Source organism: Macrotis lagotis, chromosome 2 (assembly GCF_037893015.1).
Source record: "Macrotis lagotis isolate mMagLag1 chromosome 2, bilby.v1.9.chrom.fasta, whole genome shotgun sequence".
In the NCBI taxonomy this organism is placed as follows: domain Eukaryota; kingdom Metazoa; phylum Chordata; class Mammalia; order Peramelemorphia; family Peramelidae; genus Macrotis; species Macrotis lagotis.
In genome coordinates this window covers 262,731,053-262,750,304 of record NC_133659.1, presented here as the reverse complement: position 1 = coordinate 262,750,304, position 19,252 = coordinate 262,731,053, and the positions used below count along the sequence as shown (strand labels likewise).

At 36.3% G+C, this 19,252-nt stretch overlaps 1 protein-coding gene across 1 annotated transcript in view; it reads right to left on the bottom strand.

The window, feature by feature from the left end:
* LOC141512215 (coiled-coil domain-containing protein 170-like) overlaps window positions 1-18,433 on the bottom strand; it is a 46,659-nt gene extending 28,226 nt beyond the window's left edge. Inside the window, exons 1-4 of the mRNA XM_074221045.1 lie at window positions 18,207-18,433; window positions 14,514-14,732; window positions 11,112-11,240; window positions 1,421-1,677 (exon numbers count right to left, since the gene is read on the bottom strand). Of these exons, the coding sequence (XP_074077146.1) occupies window positions 1,421-1,677; window positions 11,112-11,240; window positions 14,514-14,732; window positions 18,207-18,353 (752 nt within the window). The 5' untranslated portion in view covers window positions 18,354-18,433. The remainder of the gene's footprint in view (window positions 1-1,420; window positions 1,678-11,111; window positions 11,241-14,513; window positions 14,733-18,206) is intronic.
* Between the last annotated feature and the right edge of the window lie 819 nt (window positions 18,434-19,252).

Genomic DNA, 19,252 nt, shown 5'->3' with positions numbered 1-19,252 from the left:
TGACTCATTGTGTACTTTTTTAAAGGTTTTTGCAAGGCAATAGGGGTTAAGTAACTTGCCCAAGGCCAAACAGCTAGGTAATTATTAAGTGCCTAAGGCAGGATTTAAACTCAGGCACTCCTGACTCCAGGGCCAGTGCTCTAGCCACTGCACCTAGCAGCCCCTCTATTTTTTTTTTTCATTTAGAATTTGTATGGAAGCCTTCAACATGCCACATAGAGGGACTGTCCAGTTCCAGACATTGTACTCAGGCAAAAGTTAAGCTGTTAGAAAATGTGGTTTACCTTCTAGAGATGATCTGCCACATAGGGGGTCATTCTAATGATTGTTGCCTTTAAGCAGTCCTTTGCTCCTCTCCTTTCACAGTATCTGGACAACCAGAAAGAGTCATCCTTTTCTCCCACCTACTGATCCTTAAATTTATATTGATCTCTTGATTCTAGTTTGGTACCCAAATCAATTTTAAGTTCCTAAGTATTTTCTCTTCTAAAACAGTGTGGGAAATGGGAATCTCAGAGGAATAATCAGACTGGTGGATGGTGGGACATTACCACCATATAATTAGAAATAGAAAGCTGAAACAATTCAAGTAACTGACTTGGACAGAATCATTTCTAGGCCTCCTCCTCCTTAGCCTTACTATGATTGTAATTCCTGGGATTTCCTCAGGTATTTCTGTTATAAGTAACCTGGTCTGAAATCTACTCCCTTACCTCACCATACCTTCTACATATATACATACATACATACACACCAAGAAAAGGTTAGTGGTACTTTTTTTTTCCTAACAGCCTAGCCCAGGGTACAGTTTCAAATCTTTCATCTCTAATACTCATCAAGAAATGGAATAATCATTTTACATAATGCTGAATCCAAAAGCATGCATAATTTGATGTAATTTAAATGCTATTGATTGTGATGATGTTTTGTTCTTGGAAAATACCATGACATCAGGGAGGTGATGCTCTGAAAAGTACATGAATTGGATGTGAGTGATGGAAAGCTGTGCTAAGTCACTGGCCTCAAATTTCCTCTAGAACCTTTGGGGGATCCAGTGGCTGGATATGGATGTGGACAAATGAAGGTGGCCCTGGATGCGAGACAATAAGTGTTAAGTGGACTTGTCCACCACTAGTAAGCATCAAGTGTTCAAGGACTGATTGGAATTCAGTTCCTCCTGACTCCAGGGCTGATGATGAAATGTCTGTAGAATCAAAGCAATTTTACAGACCTTTTAGACTTTACAAGTTCAATCTTTTATATTACAGGTGAGGAAACTGAGTCTCAGAGAGTTAAAGTGACTTGCCTAAGGTCATCAAGCAAGTCAGTAGCAGGACCAAGAGCCAAGTCTCCTCCATCCTGTCAGTGAATTTTTCACCATATCACCCAATGTGGATAGCAATTAGAAAACACACCCTACCTTAGATGGCTTTCAAGTTCTGCCACTCTTTGACGTAAGTCCCAGTTGCCTTTTTCAAGGTTTTGAATACTGATATTTTTCAAAGACTTTATTCTGGAGGCTGAAGCATTGATCTCCTCTAGATCCCTGATATGATCTTTCAAGGTCAGATTCTGGGAGGACTGTCTGATATAATTTTCTTTGTACTTTTCTAGTTCAAATTTCATCTCTTTCAATGAGGATTCTTTCATGAGAAGCCTGTTTTGAAGATTCCTTACCTATTTAGGAAGAGGAAAAATATAAAGACGGTATTAACCTTCATAATAGAAATCTTTAAATAAACTTTAATGAGAACTTTAAAAAATTAATGACTAGAAAGTGGATATTGATATTTATAAACTAAATTGAAACCTCCCTGTATTAAAAAAATAATCAAATTATAAAAATAAAATCATGCCAACCAATGAGATACAAATTCATGAGTGAAGTTATTCATGTTACCATTTCTACTATCTATTTCTACCTACTATGGACTAAAAAGCTCTCAAAATTATAGCTTTAATTAACTGAACCACAGTATCTTGGAGTTGGGAAGTTCATATCTAGTTCAATCTATACTTGACCAAGAATTCTTTTCTCCAACTTCTCCTTCAAGTCATCGTCCAGCATCAGTTTAAAGACCTTCTTTAAGTTTATCATACTTTTGGCTAACTCTACTTATTAAGTATTTGTTCTATATTTTTATATTAATGCTTTTTATATAAATGTAGTTTTATATTAGCATTAAGCCCAAATCTGCCAATTTTTCACTTCTACCCATAGCTCCAAGTTTTATCTGTTTAGGTGCCAATCAGAACAATTTTAATCCAATGGTCACTCTTCAAAGGATTTAAGAGAATTATCATTTCCTCTATTCCCCTCCCCCAGGTCACTTTCCTTGTATAGCATGAGCTTACCATCCTGATTGCCATCATCTAGGGGTACCTCGACCTCATCTATTCATTTCTAAAATGTGTCATCTCGGATTGAATATGATACTCCCAATTTGAACTGAACTTGACTCTGTCCTGGACTCTCCTACAAAATCTCTGATCTTTTAAGCTGTGATCACATATGATAGGACATGCAAAATTATTAGTTCCATATTTTAAGGACATTTCCTTCTGTAATAGACAAGAAAGAAAAGGGCATGTGTGCTTCTTTTCTCTAATAATAATTAAGATACCATTTATATTCCTCTTACTTTGTGGCTGTGCTAAACACTTTATAGTTATCATCTCATTTGATCCTCGTAAAACCCTGGGAAGCAGTTCTGTACTGACAACTCTTTGAGACTGGGGTTTTCTTGGGAAAGACACCAGAGTAGTTTGCCATTTCTTTCTCCAGTGGATCAAGGCAAACATTGCCTTGCCCTGGGTCACACAACTAATGAGTGTCTGAGATCAGGTTTGAACTCAGGTCTTCCTGACTCCAAACCATTGCTCTATTCACTGAATCATCTAGCTGTCTCTTTCTCACTGGTAGGATGGCTTAATTCCTAGCTATTTTGTGCTGCTTCTGCAAAATAAATAGAAATAAAAGAGCAAAAGTATCCCTGTAGTCGACATTCCCTCATCCCTGAGTTGTTCTAAAACTGTAGCTACCATTTATATCAGATACCTCAGAGTATCTATCATCCTAGGAAAGTACTTGCCCGCTCCACTCCAAGAAGTTCTCATTGTTTTCTTTCTCCTCTCCCTTTCAATGTTTTCCATTTTTCTTTTTTTCCTCTCCCTATCCTGTGTCTCAGGATAGCCAGTGGTATCTTTTCAACATTACTTCATCACATTAGAAGTTATGGACTCCAATTCTAGAAATTTTATGTGCCATTTGACCCTAATTTTCTAAGTGGTGCAATTGTTGAGTCATATTTCCATCTTGTTACAACTATCTTTGAGCCTATTTGGGGTTTTCTTAGCAACGATTGTGGTTTGTCATTTCCATTTCCAACTCATTTTACAATTGAGAAACTGAAGTAAATAGAGGAAAGAAAAGGGAAGGGAAAAGGAAAAGAGAAGGGGAAAGGAAAAGTTAGAGAAAAAGGAAAGGAAAGGAAGAAGCCAAAAAAAGGGAAAATACTGGAAAGTAAAAGGAAAGGGAAGGAAAGGGAAAGGAGAAAGGAAAGGGAAATGAAAGAAAAGGAAAAAATGAAGAAACACACACACAAATACTTATGAGGTTCTTAAGGGTCCAAAAAGGAAAGAGGAAGTAATGACATTGTCTAGATCAAATCCCTTCTCAGGAATTTGAGGAAGGATATTTCTAATCTCAAAAAAAAAATTCTTCTGTTGACTATTAGTGTCCAGTTATAGATATCGCAGAAAAATGAGGATAAAATCAGGGAATATATTTCACGAGATATCTAATCCAATCTAGGAAGTGCTTCATTCAAGATCACAGACAGCTAGTTCTTTAGCTATACCCTCCTTTGTAAATTCTAGAACAGATTCCATTACCATGAGGAGGGTAGTTTATATATATCTAGGAGATTATCACTTAGATTCTTTTTTTTGCCAGAACTCTGAGTTCATTGGTATAAGGAACTCACAGCAAGAAATCTCATCTTTCAATGAAGATCAATACCTTCTTTTCCTGTTCAGTCTTAGAGAGGGACACCCAAGGTCACACGACTGGTTGATTTCAAAGTAGGGACGACACAGGGATCTTTTTTTTTTTTTACTTTATGGCCAAGAAATCAATCAAAAAGTATTTACTAAGAACCAGGCTCTTGGTTATGGATACAAAGATTAAAGAAATCCCTAAATATAGTGAGTTTACATCCATGTACACTATGTCATGATCTCTATTTATAGAGAAAAGAATATTGATAGTAGACTTGAAGATGACTTCCATAATGTAAACTTACAGTATAAATTAAGCCAGTCATGCTATGGCCTGCTATGGTCCCACTTTCATTCTGGGTAAAGATGACTATGAGCTTTGAACCCAACAATTAAGGAAATAGTCACCTTCCTAAATCTGACATAATTGGACTCATGTTCATCATTATTAATCAACCCCGAATTTCCTGTACCTCTCTCCTCAGACCCATCTTTCTTTTCCTTCCTTCCTTTTTTCTTTTCTTTTCCTTCCCCTCTTTCTCTTGCTCAATAAATGTTATTTTTCCTCTCTTTCTTTCTTAAAAATATATGATTTAGTATTTTCAGAGATAAGTACCCCAACCTCTCCCAATTAATTTCTTCTTCTATGGCTACCCCCATCACACCTGTCCTTTTTAGATTTGGTTTCTAATCTCACCCTACAGTAAATAGCAAAGAATGTCCCTTCCTACTGCACTGTCCTCTCCTCCCATAGACCCTGGTACAACATTCACCAAGTTCAATATGAATGGATTAATAGATCTTGAGAGTTGGTCATTTTGAAAGTAATAGGTTATCAGAACTCATCCTTGGGGAAAATTTTGAAATCTCTGCTTCCTTGTGTCTGAGCAAGCAAAGAAAGTCCTCTAAATGAAGGAAAATTGAGCTACCACTGCATTTAGTTGGCTCTTAACTATGAAACCTTAATCTAATTTTTCAGTTCAAATTTCTTTATTAGACTGAGTGTGATCTTGAGAACGAGTTACAGGAAGAGAAAGACAAATTTGCTTTTACTTTTAATTTAAAAATTGTAAAAGAACATTTTCTTTATAACAAGTAAAAGTTCAGTAACACTTTGTTACTGGAAGAAATTGCATCAATTAAAAGCATTGTAATACCTAACAAGAAAAGTGACCTAAGGACTAGGTTCTTTGAGCCACAGATTTTTATTTCTTTAGATGTATCCAGGGAAAGAAAGAGGAGGATATCTTATTCCATCTTAAGAAGTCTAGTAGAGAGGGGCAGAACCAAGATGGTGATAAGAGTGGATCATGTCTTAGGTGTGCTCTCATAAATCTTGGAAACTAAGGACTTTAACTAAATTTTCAAGAGACAAAACCCCCAGAGGGACCCAGTGAGGCAGTTCTCCTACTCAAGGTAACCTGGAAAAGAGCAGAAAGTCTCGGCTCCCCAGGGTTGGTGGGACAGCCCACCAGAGGGGTGGCCCACCAGAGCAACAGAACTTGAGTCTCCCAGTATTGGGGGAGTTTCCTGACCTATGCCCTGGGGAGCACCAGTCACAAACTGGGGGAACAGCAGGGGTAGTTCTGCCAGAGCAAGCACTTGAAGCCCAGCCCTAAGGGCACACAGCAAACAGACTGGCCACCACAGCCCAGATCCAGGAAACAGAATCAGGTGGAGCAGGTAAGGAGGAGCCCCCAGGGCATGAGCCCATTGAACCTAGGGAGGGGAGTGAAGAGAGAGACTGCAGAGCTCTGCCCCTTGGAACAGGACTTTGGGGCTCTGAACACATGCAGATCTTGATCACAGTCTAGGACCCCCCATAGAACAGCAGGGGTCCCCTCCACCTCAGCCCCGTAGCAGAGCGGGGCACATATGGTCATTCACAGACCAGGAGGGAGGACAGAGCCTCACACACTGAGACCATTGTGGAAGTGTCCCAAAAGCTCAGGAAGCACCTCAAAACCAGGGCCAGTCTGGGAAAATGAGCAAGCAGAGTAAAAAGAGGAAGACCATTGAGAAATACATTATCTATGATCCCAAGGAGGATCAAAATACTCAGTCTGAAGATGAAGCACAAGCTCCTACATCCAAGCAAAACACAAATTGGCTAAGACTATGACAGAGCTCAAAGAAGACTTTGAAAATCAAATGAGGGAGTTAGAAGAAAAACTGAGAAAAGAAATGAGAGAGATGCAGGAAAAACATGAAAATGAAGTCAGCAGCTTAGTCAAGGAAATCCAAAAAAAAAAAATGCTGAAGAAAATAGCATGCTAAAAACCAGCTGAGGTCAAATGGATAATACAGTTCAAAAAATTATTGAGGAGAAGAATGCTTTAAAAAGCAAAACTGACCAGATGGAAAAAGAGATAAGAAAACTCTCTGAGGAAAACAAATCCTTCAGACAAAGAATAGAACTCAGGGAGATTGATGAATTTACGAGAAATAAGGACTCATTCCTTCAAAACCATAAAAATGTAAAATTAGAAGAAAATGTGAAACATGTCATTGAAAAAACAACTGATATGGAAAACAGACTGAGGAAAGATAATTTAAAAATTATTGGAATACCTGAAAGTCATGATCAGGAAAAGAGCCTTGACATCATTTTCAAAGTATTGCTACAGGAAAATTGCCCTGATATCCTAGAAGCAGAGGGCAAAAATAGAAAGTTAGAGAATCCACCTATCCCTCCCTGAGAAAGAGATCTCCAAAAACCAACCCCAAGGAATATTATAGCCAAATTCCTTAACTCCCAAGTCAAAGAGAAAATATTACAAGCAGCCAGAAGGACACAATTCAAATATCGTGGAGCTGCAGTCAGGAACACACAGGACTTAGCAGCAACTAGATTAAAAGCTCATAGTGGGGGAGGCTAAGTGGCACAATGGATAAAGCATTGGCCCTGGAGTCAGGAGTACCTGGATTCAAATCCCATCTCAAACACTTAATAATGACCTAGCCGTGTGGCCTTGGGAAGCCACTTAATCCCATTTGCCTTGCAAAAACCTAAAAGAAAAAAAAAACTCATAGTGCTTGGAATATAATAAATATAATATACCGGAAGCAAAAGAGCTTGGAATGCAACCAAGAATCAACTACCCAGCAAAAATGAATGTCCTCTTCCAGGGAAAAAGATGGACTTTCAATGAACCAGGGGAATTTCAAGTGTTCCTGTTGGAATGGCCAGAGTTGAACAGAAGGTTTGGTCTTCAAATACAGGACACAGGTGAAGCACAGAAATTGGAGGAGAAGGGGAAAATATGAGGGACTTAATGATGATTAAACTGCATGTATTCCTGCATAGAAAAAAGACACTGATACTACTCATATGAACCTTCTCAGTTAATAGAGCAGGTAGAAGAAGCTTTTATAGTTGAAGCACAGGAGAAAGCTGAATTTGATGATAAAATATGCTATAAAAATGGAGTCAATAGAAAAAAGGGAAATGTAACATGAGAAAGAAAAAGGAGAGGGGGAATAGGCCAAGATATTTCATGTAATAAGATTTTTCTTTATTACAATGAGTTAATGCAATGATATGGAAGGGGGAAAGCAAGGCGAAATGAGGGAATCTTTGCTCTCATCAGAGGTGGCTAGGAGAGAAAACAGCATATATACTCAATGGGGTATAGACATCTGGAGTAAGAAGGAGAAGGGGGGACAGGGGGAACGGGAGAATGTGAGTGATGGAGGAGAAGATGGACCATGGGGGGAGAGTGGTCAGATATAACACATTTTCTTTTTTACTTCTTGCAAGGTGCTGGGATTGGATGGCCTGTCCCAGAACATAGGGTCAGGTGGTTTCTGGGTCTAAGGGGTGGTAGGTGATCCAAACGCATATTAAAAATATTTTCAGGGTTTTCAATTTGTTTTTTACTTCTCATGGTTTTCCTTTTGTTCTGATTGTTCTTTCATAGCATGACTAATATGGAAATATGTGTAACATGATTGTGCATGTAATACCTATATCAGATTACTTCCCATGTTAGCGTGGGGAGAGAAAAATTTTACAAAAATGAATGTTGAAAACTATCTTTTCATAAATTTGGAAAAAAATTTTTTAAAAAAAGAGAGAGACCTTTGAGATAAGTCCAAATTCATCATTTTGCTTATAAGAAAATTGAGGCTAAGAAACATTATCTTTTGCCTCTTTTTATCATGCTTTCCAGAAAATGACATCAATGATTTTTAAAGAAAAATTTTGCATGTAACAATCACTTCTCTCTTACATAACTGGTCCATGGTACTTAGTGTCCTTTTTCTTTTCTTTTTTTTTTTTTTGGTTTTTGCAAGGCAATGGAGTTGAGTGACTTGCTCAAGGTCCCACAGAGAGGTAATTATTAAGTGTCTAAGGTTGGATTTGAACTCATGTCCTCCTGACTTCAGGGTCAGTGCACTATCCACTGGACCACCTAGCTGTCCAATTACTGTCCTTTTTCAAGTTATATTTAAAAGGAATTGGATAATTAATACAATGAAACAATATAATGAATTATTACCTATCCAAGCTAATAAAGTAATATTTTTAAAGGTAAATAGCATAAAGATACAAAGAGAATTACTTATTACTACTGATTTTGGATTGGTGATAAGAGAAAACTAGGATCACATGAATGTGACTGGTAAGATGAGATCCTAGGAAGAGTTGGGCAATAATATCTCAAGAATTTGCCATCTGGTTGACAGCTGAAAGTGGCAGCAATAGTAGCTAATATTATGTATAGCATTTAAGGTTTGCAAAGAGTTTTACTATGTTATTTCATTTGATCTTCCCAAAAACCCTGTGAAGTAAGGACTTTTATTACCTGTATTTTTATAGACTAAGAAACTGAAACAGAGAAAAGATTAAGAACCTTGCCCAAGGTCACACAGCTAGATAACTGTCTAAAGCAGGATTGAAATTCCCTGGAAACAGAACAAAAATAAAAACGGTCAAATACATTTTTAAGGTATTAAAGTATTTCCTTGAATACCTGTATGCTGCAGACCTTGGTTACTTCATTCATCATCATTCTTTTGAGCCTCAAAAAGATGTCTTAAAACTTTTAATATTATAAAAGAAAAAAAAATAAACAGGGCATCTAGGTGACGCATTGGATAGAGCACCAGCCCTGTAGTCAGGAGTACCTGAGTTCAAATCTGGCCTCAGACACTTAATAATTACCTAGCTGTGTGGTCTTGGGAAATCCACTTAACCCCATTTCCTTTCAAAAAATAAAATAAAAAATAAAAATAAAAATTTTGAAAATTACTTTTTAATTTATTATTATCTTTTCCTACCTTCATTGAACATTTCCTAGTAGCAACTATTAAAAAAAGAAAAAGAAAAGCAGTTCCACAAAACAAATAATGTTATCAACCAGGTCTACAAAATTGTACCCCCATAGTCCTCCACCCCCTGCAAAGAAAGAAAGGAAGGACATATTCTCAATTTTTATTTGAGGTTCAACTGGGTCATTGTAATTACACAACATTCAATTTTATTGTTCTTTGTTTATATTATTCTAAGTCATCATATGCACTATTTTCCTAAATATGTTTCCTTTACAATATAGTAACAGTTCATTTAAGTCTTCCTATGTCGATATGAAATCTCCATATTTGTTGCTTCTTTGTAATCTATTGAACCATTCTCCAATTGTCAAATATCTACTTTATTTCCTGCTCTATATTACCATAAAAATAAGTTCCACAATGCATATTTTGACATTTATCGTTTTTGTTTGGTCTTGTTCTAACATGTAGCTATTGAATTGATGTTATCTCAGACAAAGTTTAAAAAGATCAAGGTCTCCTCCAGTCCTGACCTATGTCTTGCCCCCTGATCTGTGATGACTCTGGAGTTAATGACTTTGTATTGCTCTGCCTCACTTAAAATCAAATCACTAGCAAGTCAAGACATCACCCTCCTGATGACATTGGTCATATTCAAAGGAATGAAGGATGAACAACAGAATCAACAAGCAATCAGTCATGTCTGAATCCTCAAGACTCCATCTGCAATTTTCCTGCTAAATATACAAAAATATGTTTTGCCGTTTCCTTCTCCAATTCATTGTACAGAAAAAGCAAATAGAGTTGTGACCCAGAGTTACACAGTTACTAAATATTTCAGGGCAGATTTGAACTAGGGGAAGATGAGTTTTTCTCTAGGTTCAGAACTCTAAGGAAAAGGAGTTAAGGTTTTAGACTTTGTTGATCTCAAAGGTCTCTTTTTTAATTAAAAAATTTTTCCAATGATATATAAACACATTCACTTTGTATGTATTGTTAAAATTAGCCTCAAGCACTTATTATTTGAACTCTAAGCCATGCAATCCATCCAGTGCATCACCTAGCTGCTTTTTCTGTCTTTGATCTCCTTGCAATATGAGCCCAGGTATCCGATTAGCTTTTTGTAAATTGAAGTTAATAATTAATTTCAACTCTCCCCCCCTCTTCCTGTAACAGGAAATAAGAGGCACAATATTTCCTAGAAAAGCTTTCCTTGTTTTTTTTCCTATCTGTTGATATTACTATTTCAACTAATAAACATTCACTGATACAAGTAGATGTTTGATATATAGTTAAAATTTAGAAGTGAATATTCATCCTTTCCAGTTCATGGGATTATCTCAAATTCAGTAGGTCATTTTGCTCAGGTTGGTGAGGAGAGACAGCCTAATATGATTGATTAGTGCTGGGTATGGGGTCAGAAAGTTAGTTCAATTGACATCTCTAACACACACCAATTGTGACATCGTTGGTCAATCACTTACCTTAGTTTCCTAATGTTTCAAAGGGTGTTATAGTATTTACATGATAAAGTTGTAGTAGGCCTATATAATGTTCCACTCAGGATATTCCAAAAGTCTTAGTGCAGTTTTAGACCTTAAACGCTTTGGAACACCTAAAAAAATTAAAGCTCTACATACTTGTCAGTTATTTTTATTTGGTTCATGCCTGCCAAGAAGCCGTTTGTTCCTTCTTCAGGATATGTCATTCTACCTGAAGACCACCTCACTATTCACAAAATTCAAAGCTTCTCTTTGGAGAGATTTAGGTCTTATTCCCACATTTATTGAGGAATAATTTTCCCTGAAAATTCTGTTTGTAAATGATCCACACACCTCTGTTTGAAGAGTCTTGTTTTTCACCAGCAGGTCTGCAAAGTCAGTATGAACTGAGTTAGCTCCCCTTTTGAAGTACAGCATGGAGTTTGGAGAAGAGTCTGCTTCAAGGGGTGGGTCAAAAGGAGACTGAAAAGAGAAATTGCAAGTATTTGAGCCTTTACTACCAGCCTTATGGATAGAACTAAAAATTTACAATCCCACAATAGTTCTTCAAATATTCCCTGTTAAGGAAGGACACATTTCTAAGGATCCCTCTCAAAAATAGTCCTACCATTACTATCTGAGATAAAAGATTGAATTGTGCACATAATTGTTTGCTTGTTGCCCCCCACATTAGGATGTAAGCTCCTTGAGGGGAAGGACCTGGCTTTTGCCTTTCTTTAAGTTCCCCATGTTAAGCATAGTGACAGACATATCATTAGCACAATAAATTCTGGGTAATGTGACTTACATATAAATGTGTCTACCCAGATAGATGTATGGAGCAGAGGGACCATGAAATTTTATGTAAAAGCCCTGAGAAAAATTTGCCTAACTTCCAATAAAAGTTTTACAATGACTATAAGCCACAGTGGGTCACCCAAAGAATATTTCTTATTATTTTGGAACTAGGCAGATACTATTTAATTCCAGAGGATTATAGGATTTGAAACTGGGGAGGACTCTGGGGGTGGAGTAGAATGAGAGAATGTTTGAGAAAACTGACGCCCAGAGATATTTAATTGGAAATTTATCCAAATCATAGTTCATGATTATTCTTACTAACATCGTTATGACCTAGGTTTGCATTTGTCTGCTAACTTGCTAAGACATATTTTTCCTTTATTACAAGGTCGCCCCCTAATGTCAAATAAGGGGAAGAGCAATTAATAAACTCTCAATTATATTATCTTTTTCTTAAGTCAAAGTTAATGAAACTAATATACAAGGAAAAAATATTCTACTATCATTCAAATAATCATTGGATAAACATGAATTTATCACATGATACTTGGTGATAGAAAAATTTCAATCCTCAAATATATTTCCCTAAAGTTATCAGTTTTCAAGATTTAAAATTGTAATGACGAATATTTGTAGTAGAGAACAGATAATCAAATATTCCTCTCAGAGAGCTTGAGCCTCACAAAAGAAGAACATATATTAGGTTGCAGTTATTATTTATTTTCCTTAAATGATTATTATAAATCAATCTTAAATACTTTCTAGAGACTCTTTGCAGCATTCTGACATTGGTTATTGCAGGTTCTTAGAAAAAAATTCAGTGCTATTTTATATTGCTGCTGCTGCTGCTGATGTTGTCACTTAGTCTTGTCCAACACTATTTAACCTCATGGATTTTATCCTTGGAGTTTTCTTGGCAAAAAAAAACAGGAGGTTTGACATTTCGTTCTCCAGTATGTTCCTGGCATCATTGGCACAGGATTTTTAACATTCATTTAAGACAACTCCACAAGAGAGATACTTTTTTTTATGAACAATGGTAACATAGAACATCAAACCAGCATTTAACCAAGTTCCTCAAAAAGCGTTCTTTTCTGATATTAAGTCTCCTTAAAATGATATTGCATATGTATATATATATAAACATATATTATATATAATATATATATATATACACACACACATATTTCATAATATCTAATTCAAAATTCATTAGGCATCTTTACTCTATGCCCAATAGTAGAATTTTTACTATAGTAAATATAGTCTCTTCGAAAAGACTTATGGTAGTTTTAAGTTTTAATAATAAAAATAATATAAAAAGATTATCTTTTAAAACTACATTTTTCCTAGTTACATATAAGGGCAATATTTTACATTCATTTACCCCCTCCCTTCTTCCCTTAACTCTTCCCTCCATGAGATGATAAGCAACTTGATATATATGCTCATAAATGTTCAATGAGGCAAAACATATTACCATATTAGTAATGTTGTAAATAAAAACACATACCCAAAGGGAAAAAAAAACCCATGAAAAAAATAAGGTGGAAAATAGTATGCTTTTGGGTCGGCTAGGTGTAGTGGATAAAGCACTGGCCTTGGAGTCAGGAGTGCCTGGGTTCAAATCCGGTCTCAGGCACTTAATAATTACCAAGCTGTGTGGCCTTGGGCAAGTCACTTAACCCCATTTTCCTTGCAAAAAAAACATATAAAAAACCAGTATGCTTTGATCTGCATTCAGATACCATAAAGTTCTTTCTCTGGAGGTAAATAGCATTTTTTTCATCACAAGTGCTTTGGCATTGTCTTGGATTGCACTGCTGAGAATAAGTTGCAAAATCTCCAAGCTATTCAGACTTTTGGAACCCCTGTATAGAAACTCCTCATGGAGTGTACAATCTAGAAGGAACTGTATGAAACAAAAACAATTGAATTCCAGTCCTTTGCCAAGTTTTGTTGAGTCTAGCCTCAAAATTTGTTTTGCATCCTCTTGTCTATATTCATGCAACCACTAACCTCATCATCTCCAATAGTGTAAGAGTGTCTTAATTAGTTTCCTGGCTTCCATTTGTTGCCTCTTCCAATCTATCCTTGACATAGTTCACAAAATAAGTCTTCCTAAGGCTATCACTATCTCTATCACTCCTTTCTCAAAAATCTTCAAGTTCCTTTTTGTATCTCTCTTACAAAACCCATTTGTTAATGCACACTTCCCCTTCAAATTGCCTTATATTTGCTCATCTATCTACATGCTATGCCCCACTGTTGTTCAGTCATTTTAGTCATATCCAACTCTTCATGACACCATCTGGGATTTCCATTTCCTACTCCAGCTTATTTTACAGATAAAGAATTGAGAGAAACAGGCTTAAGTGACTTGCTTAGCTAGCTAATAAGTATCTGGGGCCAGATTTGAGCTCAGGAGATAAGTCCTGACTTCACACTCAGAACTCTCTCGGCCACCCAGCTGCCTTATATCCTCCTAGTAAAATGCAGTGTGACCATATGAGTAGTTGATTAATGTTTGTTGAATTGAATAATACTAGGCATAATGAGTGCATAGGAAGAGTACTGAGTATCATGATATATTTTAATATAAAATGTACTTAATTTCATTGTTTTTGTATTTACTCAAGTAAAAACTATTGGTACTGACTATTGTCAGTAGCTGTCTAATAAATATTGAATTAGGTATTAAGGAACATATCTAAAGATACAATATCTTATGGAGACTTTTTAAAACGAAGAAAGAACAGTTTTCTAGTAAACCATCATATGAGAGAAAATGAATCCTTGAAAAATAAAGATTTCCACAGTAATTGAATGAGACTATAATTCCCTAAGCAACAAATATGAGAAACTGTTTTTTAATCACAATGCTAAATTGTGACTACTTCTTTAGACATTACTTTAATAGAAAGGCTCTTTTTTGAAAGTCGGGGGAAAAAGTACCTCTTTTGCTCGTTTTACTACTGCTTCAATTTCTCTTTTTACTGTACATAGCTCATTAGTAAGAGCTTCCAGCTTCTGATAGGCCCTTTCTTTGTCCTCTCTGGCTTCTGGCTCAGTGTAGTTTAATGTTGTTTTCAAATTGGTCACCTTTTTAGATGGCTTCTCTTTAATTGTTTCAAGCCTTTGAAAAGATTTCTGGAGTTTTTCAATGGTTTTGTCCTGAGGGGTAGGAAGAGAACGATTATGATTCTGGCATTAATATTTAAAAAGCAAATAAAAAGGGGGGAACAGACATTTCTTAGTATTTAGTAAGAGCAAGGCTCTGAGCTAAGTACTTTGCAAAATTCATCTCATTTAGAAATGGAAATTAAAACAACTATGAGGAACCACCTCACAATCAAACTGACTAAAATGAGAAAAAGGGAAAATGATCAATGTTGGAGAAGTTGTGCGAAGATTAGGACATTAATGCCCTGTTGGTGTAGTTGTAAACTACTCCATTCATTCTGAAGAGCAATAGAGAACTATGCCCAGAAAACTGATCATAATGGCCCCATCACTCCTATCTTGAGAGTTATGCCATTTTATAAAGCTCTCTCTCTCTCTCTCTCTCTCTCTCTCTCTCTCTCTCTCTCTCGCAAGGCAATGGGCTTAAGTGGCTTGCCCAAGGCCACACAGGTAGGTAATAAATTATCTGAGGGTGGATTTGAACTCAGGTACTCCTGACTCCAGGGCTCCTGCTCTATCCACTGTACCACCTAGTTGCCCCAAGTTATCTTAATAACAAAGACCATTTTAACCACTCTGGACTAAGTATTCATGAGTCACTTATAATAATTTGGGTGCTCGCCCTCAATATTAATGTAAATCTCTTTATCTGATAATTTCCAGGAAGAACATATGAAAATAATCCATGCAAATGGCTTGATTTCAAGCCCACTTTCTTAGTGTTCTTTGCTGGGGAACTATCTCAAGGAATTACTGGGAAGATTAGCCTGGAGTTGAGAGTGATTAAAATGTCTTGGGGTAAGGGGCGGCAAGGTAGAGTAATGGATAAAGCACAGGCCCTGGAGTCAGGAGTACCTGGGTTCAGGTCTCAGACACTTAATAATTAACTAGCTGTGTGTCCTTGGGCAAGCCACTTAACCCCATTTGCCTTGCAAAAACACCCTAAAAAAAAAACAAAAAACAAAAACAAAATGTCTTGGGGTAGAAGGGACATAAACGAGTGATTTCAAGGGTGGCATCAGTGGCCAAAACCAAACTGAACTGGCTGAGAAGTCCTCCAGTTGGGAGATTTATCCTGAAGGAGAGGCCAGAGAATAATAGGGTGTCCTAAAGGAGGGAGATTTGGGGTTCCCTCGCCAGGAATTTCCCCCAAATCTTTAAAGCCGATGGCTGCCTCCACACTTGAGGAGCAAGGCAGCCACTGGCTCACTGAGGTGGTAGATGTCCTGGTGGGTTGAGTTAAAGAGAAAAAAACTGTGGTTTGAGGACTGGTTAGAAGAGAGAAAGAACTTTTAAGGAAAAGATTGAGAAGTTATAGTAGGGAAGATTGCTTATTCTTATGACTGTTTGGGAAAAATTCCTTATTTTCTCCCTGGATTGGGGGAAGGGTGTGGTAGACTGAAGGCAAGGCAGCCTTGATCCTATCTGCCAACTGGTTAAGACTTGAACTCTAAACTAAATCTGGCTGAGGTGTGTCTCACCCAGCCATGGGGGTGGGCATGAGATATCAAGTACTGAAGCCTTAAAAGGAAAGAGACCCCACCGCAGGCAAGATATATGATTGGGAAAGGAAGAGAATATAAAATCCATGGGTTAGGAGTTACATTTATTGAAAGGACATAATATTTAATGAATGTCTCTGCTCTGGTTATATGGCCTAAGAATGATGACTTTCACCATCTTTCTGAATTGGAGTTTTGGTCATCTCAGTGAGGGTTTAAAAGAAGGTTATTAGTTTTGTTACATTCTGACAAAATTTGTACAGAATGGGAGGAATTAAATAATAACCTAGATTATTAAAATGGTTTGGGATTTTAAACTGTATCGAAACACCTTTGAGTTAAAGGAAAGTGGTATTAGGTTAACTAAGAAGAAAATATGTGCATGTGTATGTATTCATCTACACACACACACATACATACATAAAACTAAGAAGAAAACATATGTTATCAGGGAAATTTACTGATTTCTTTTGGGACAAAACTCTAGTTCATTACATTTTTATTTTGATGGAGTTTCTGGAATGTGAATACTGGATTCTTTGTATAAAGTACTCGAAAGCTTTTATCAAACTAAACTGTTAGAAGTTTAGTTATAATTGCATTGGGGTTTTAAATTTATCATGTGTATGAGATTGGATCCTTCGAGGATCTGGGTAAAGAGGTCTGGGAGATAAAAGTTTAAAGATAGCAGTGGAGACATTGCTCGTGTTCTAAGGGAAATGAAGTGTTTAATTAAGAATTTTATGTTTGATGTAAATTAACAATTTTATGTTCAATTTTAAAGAAGCTAAGAATGTGAACTTTGCTTTTGGTAACTGTAGACAGCTGATGTGGGGGCTTTGAACAAATAGCAATTGTGTAGTCCCACTGTCAGATAACGTATTGATGAGTAAGGTGTATTTCTCAGTTATGTCAAATTCTTTTGTAACTGCAAAGGGATTATATTTGCAATGTTTAGTTAGATCTTGTGAATATATGATATTTAAATTCTGCATTGCTGTAACTTAGGAATAACATGTGATTGTCTTTCAAGCGCAGTAAGTAAAATATCAAAAATTCTGACCCATTCTGGGATAGCTCTGTGGGTTCATGAATAATGTGTGAATGGAAGGATTGCTTGTACAAGGTAGTAATTTGTGTGGTATTCTCACTGTTGTTTTATTATATTGGAATTAATAATACGTGTTGCAAATTTGAAGTCACCTAAGATGTTTTAATGGTTTTAAAGAATTCTGAAAAGTAATTTTGATTGTTGGGGGCAGCTTAGAGTTATAGTGAATAGAGCATTGGTCTTGGAGACAGGAGGACCTGAGTTCAAATTAGAATACAGACACTTAATGATTACCTAGCTGTATGGCCTTGGTCAAGCTACTTAACCCCATTGCCTTGCAAAAAAAAACCCTAAAAAAATAAGATGAGAAATAGAGTGAACATTTTCAGACTTTTTACCCCTTATTTACTTGCCTCTTGTCTAAGAGGACATTTTATTGTTGAGTTCTAGCCATTCCATTTAGAATATTAGCTAAAAAATATATTGATGAAGTGAATGAGTCTATATTAACTGGCTATCTCTGTAGTTAGAGGCTGTCACATAACACATCATAAGTATTAAATTCAAATTAAAAAATTAAAATTCTGTTTTAATTTTCATTGGAAGAAAATGTTTCATTATTAATTGTTTCAGGGTTGTTAGTAATAAAATCAAAGATCATATCTGAGCAAGGATTCAAAGAATCTTAATTCTAATGACTTTTACAAGAAGGTTTGAAGAAAAGGAGTTGTGGAAGACACAGTCGCTTTAGTTATGGGGAGATGGACATCCAACATGGAGATCCAACAGAACATTTTTTTTTCTGTTTCAATGAGAGCATAGACTAAAACCCCAAACAAGTTTGTGGAAAACTACTGCACAGTATTAGGAAGGAAAGGCTAGGAAACTAGATGGAAAAAAATAACAGAGTACCTGACCCATCACTGCACTATTTTTCCAAGATGGGTGAAATGATGGATGCTGCACTTTTGGTATCATAGTCTCTTGTTGGTCTTTGCTTCCATTAGCAAAAGACTTTCCTGAATCTGATTGACTTACAAACTGATGAGGATCTTCCATGCCAGCATAAATGGAAGCGTCTGGTTCTGCAAGGAGCCAATATATGTGTCACTGATGAGGCGATCACAAGGTCCACCTAGAGTCAACAGTAATGCATTTAGATAGGTTCCACTGCAATCTCTTTCTCTCTATTTAGCATGTTCTCATAGGAGTTGCCCGCTTAAATTACAGTGTTACCCAAAGGTGGGCTTTGTTTCTAAAGAGATAATCAAAACACAATAATTAGATTGTGACTTATAGTAACTTGTGCTTATATATACGCTTATATATGTCTATATGTATATTTATATATGTACATATATATGTATATTGTGCCATCTAGCCACCTACATATAAAATATAATACGAATAATTTGTGAATCTTATATATTAAATTATTATATTAACCCATACAATTGGATTATAGGCCTTGATTGTTGCTCATTCTTTGTTCTTAAGAGGACCAATGATGTCAGGAGAGTGTTGACTTCCAAGTAAATTAGATTTAAGTCATCAACCTCACTCTCTCTTCCAGAGTCATCAGAGTTTACTGATAAAACATAGATCAGGATGATGAGATGACTGCAGATGCACTGGGAGACCTTGGCCTTTTAAACCAAGGTCTTTTCCAGGTCTCACTTTGTCTGAGACAACACACATTCAGTAAAAAAGGTTAGGTAAGAAGTAAGGAAAAAGATATACTATTTCGCCTTCATAAAAGAATCAATCTGAGAAGAGAAAAAAGACCCTCAGAATTTCTACCCAAAATAGAAGGTTCTTCTTAAATTAGGGTAGACTTTTGTAACTAAAACAAGTGATACCTGAAAGGAATTGCATTAGTCATTTATATCTTTGCTCTAGTTAATAAGTTCTTGATAACAAAATCTTGCCAGTCATGTAAAAGTTGCTGGATGAGAAGG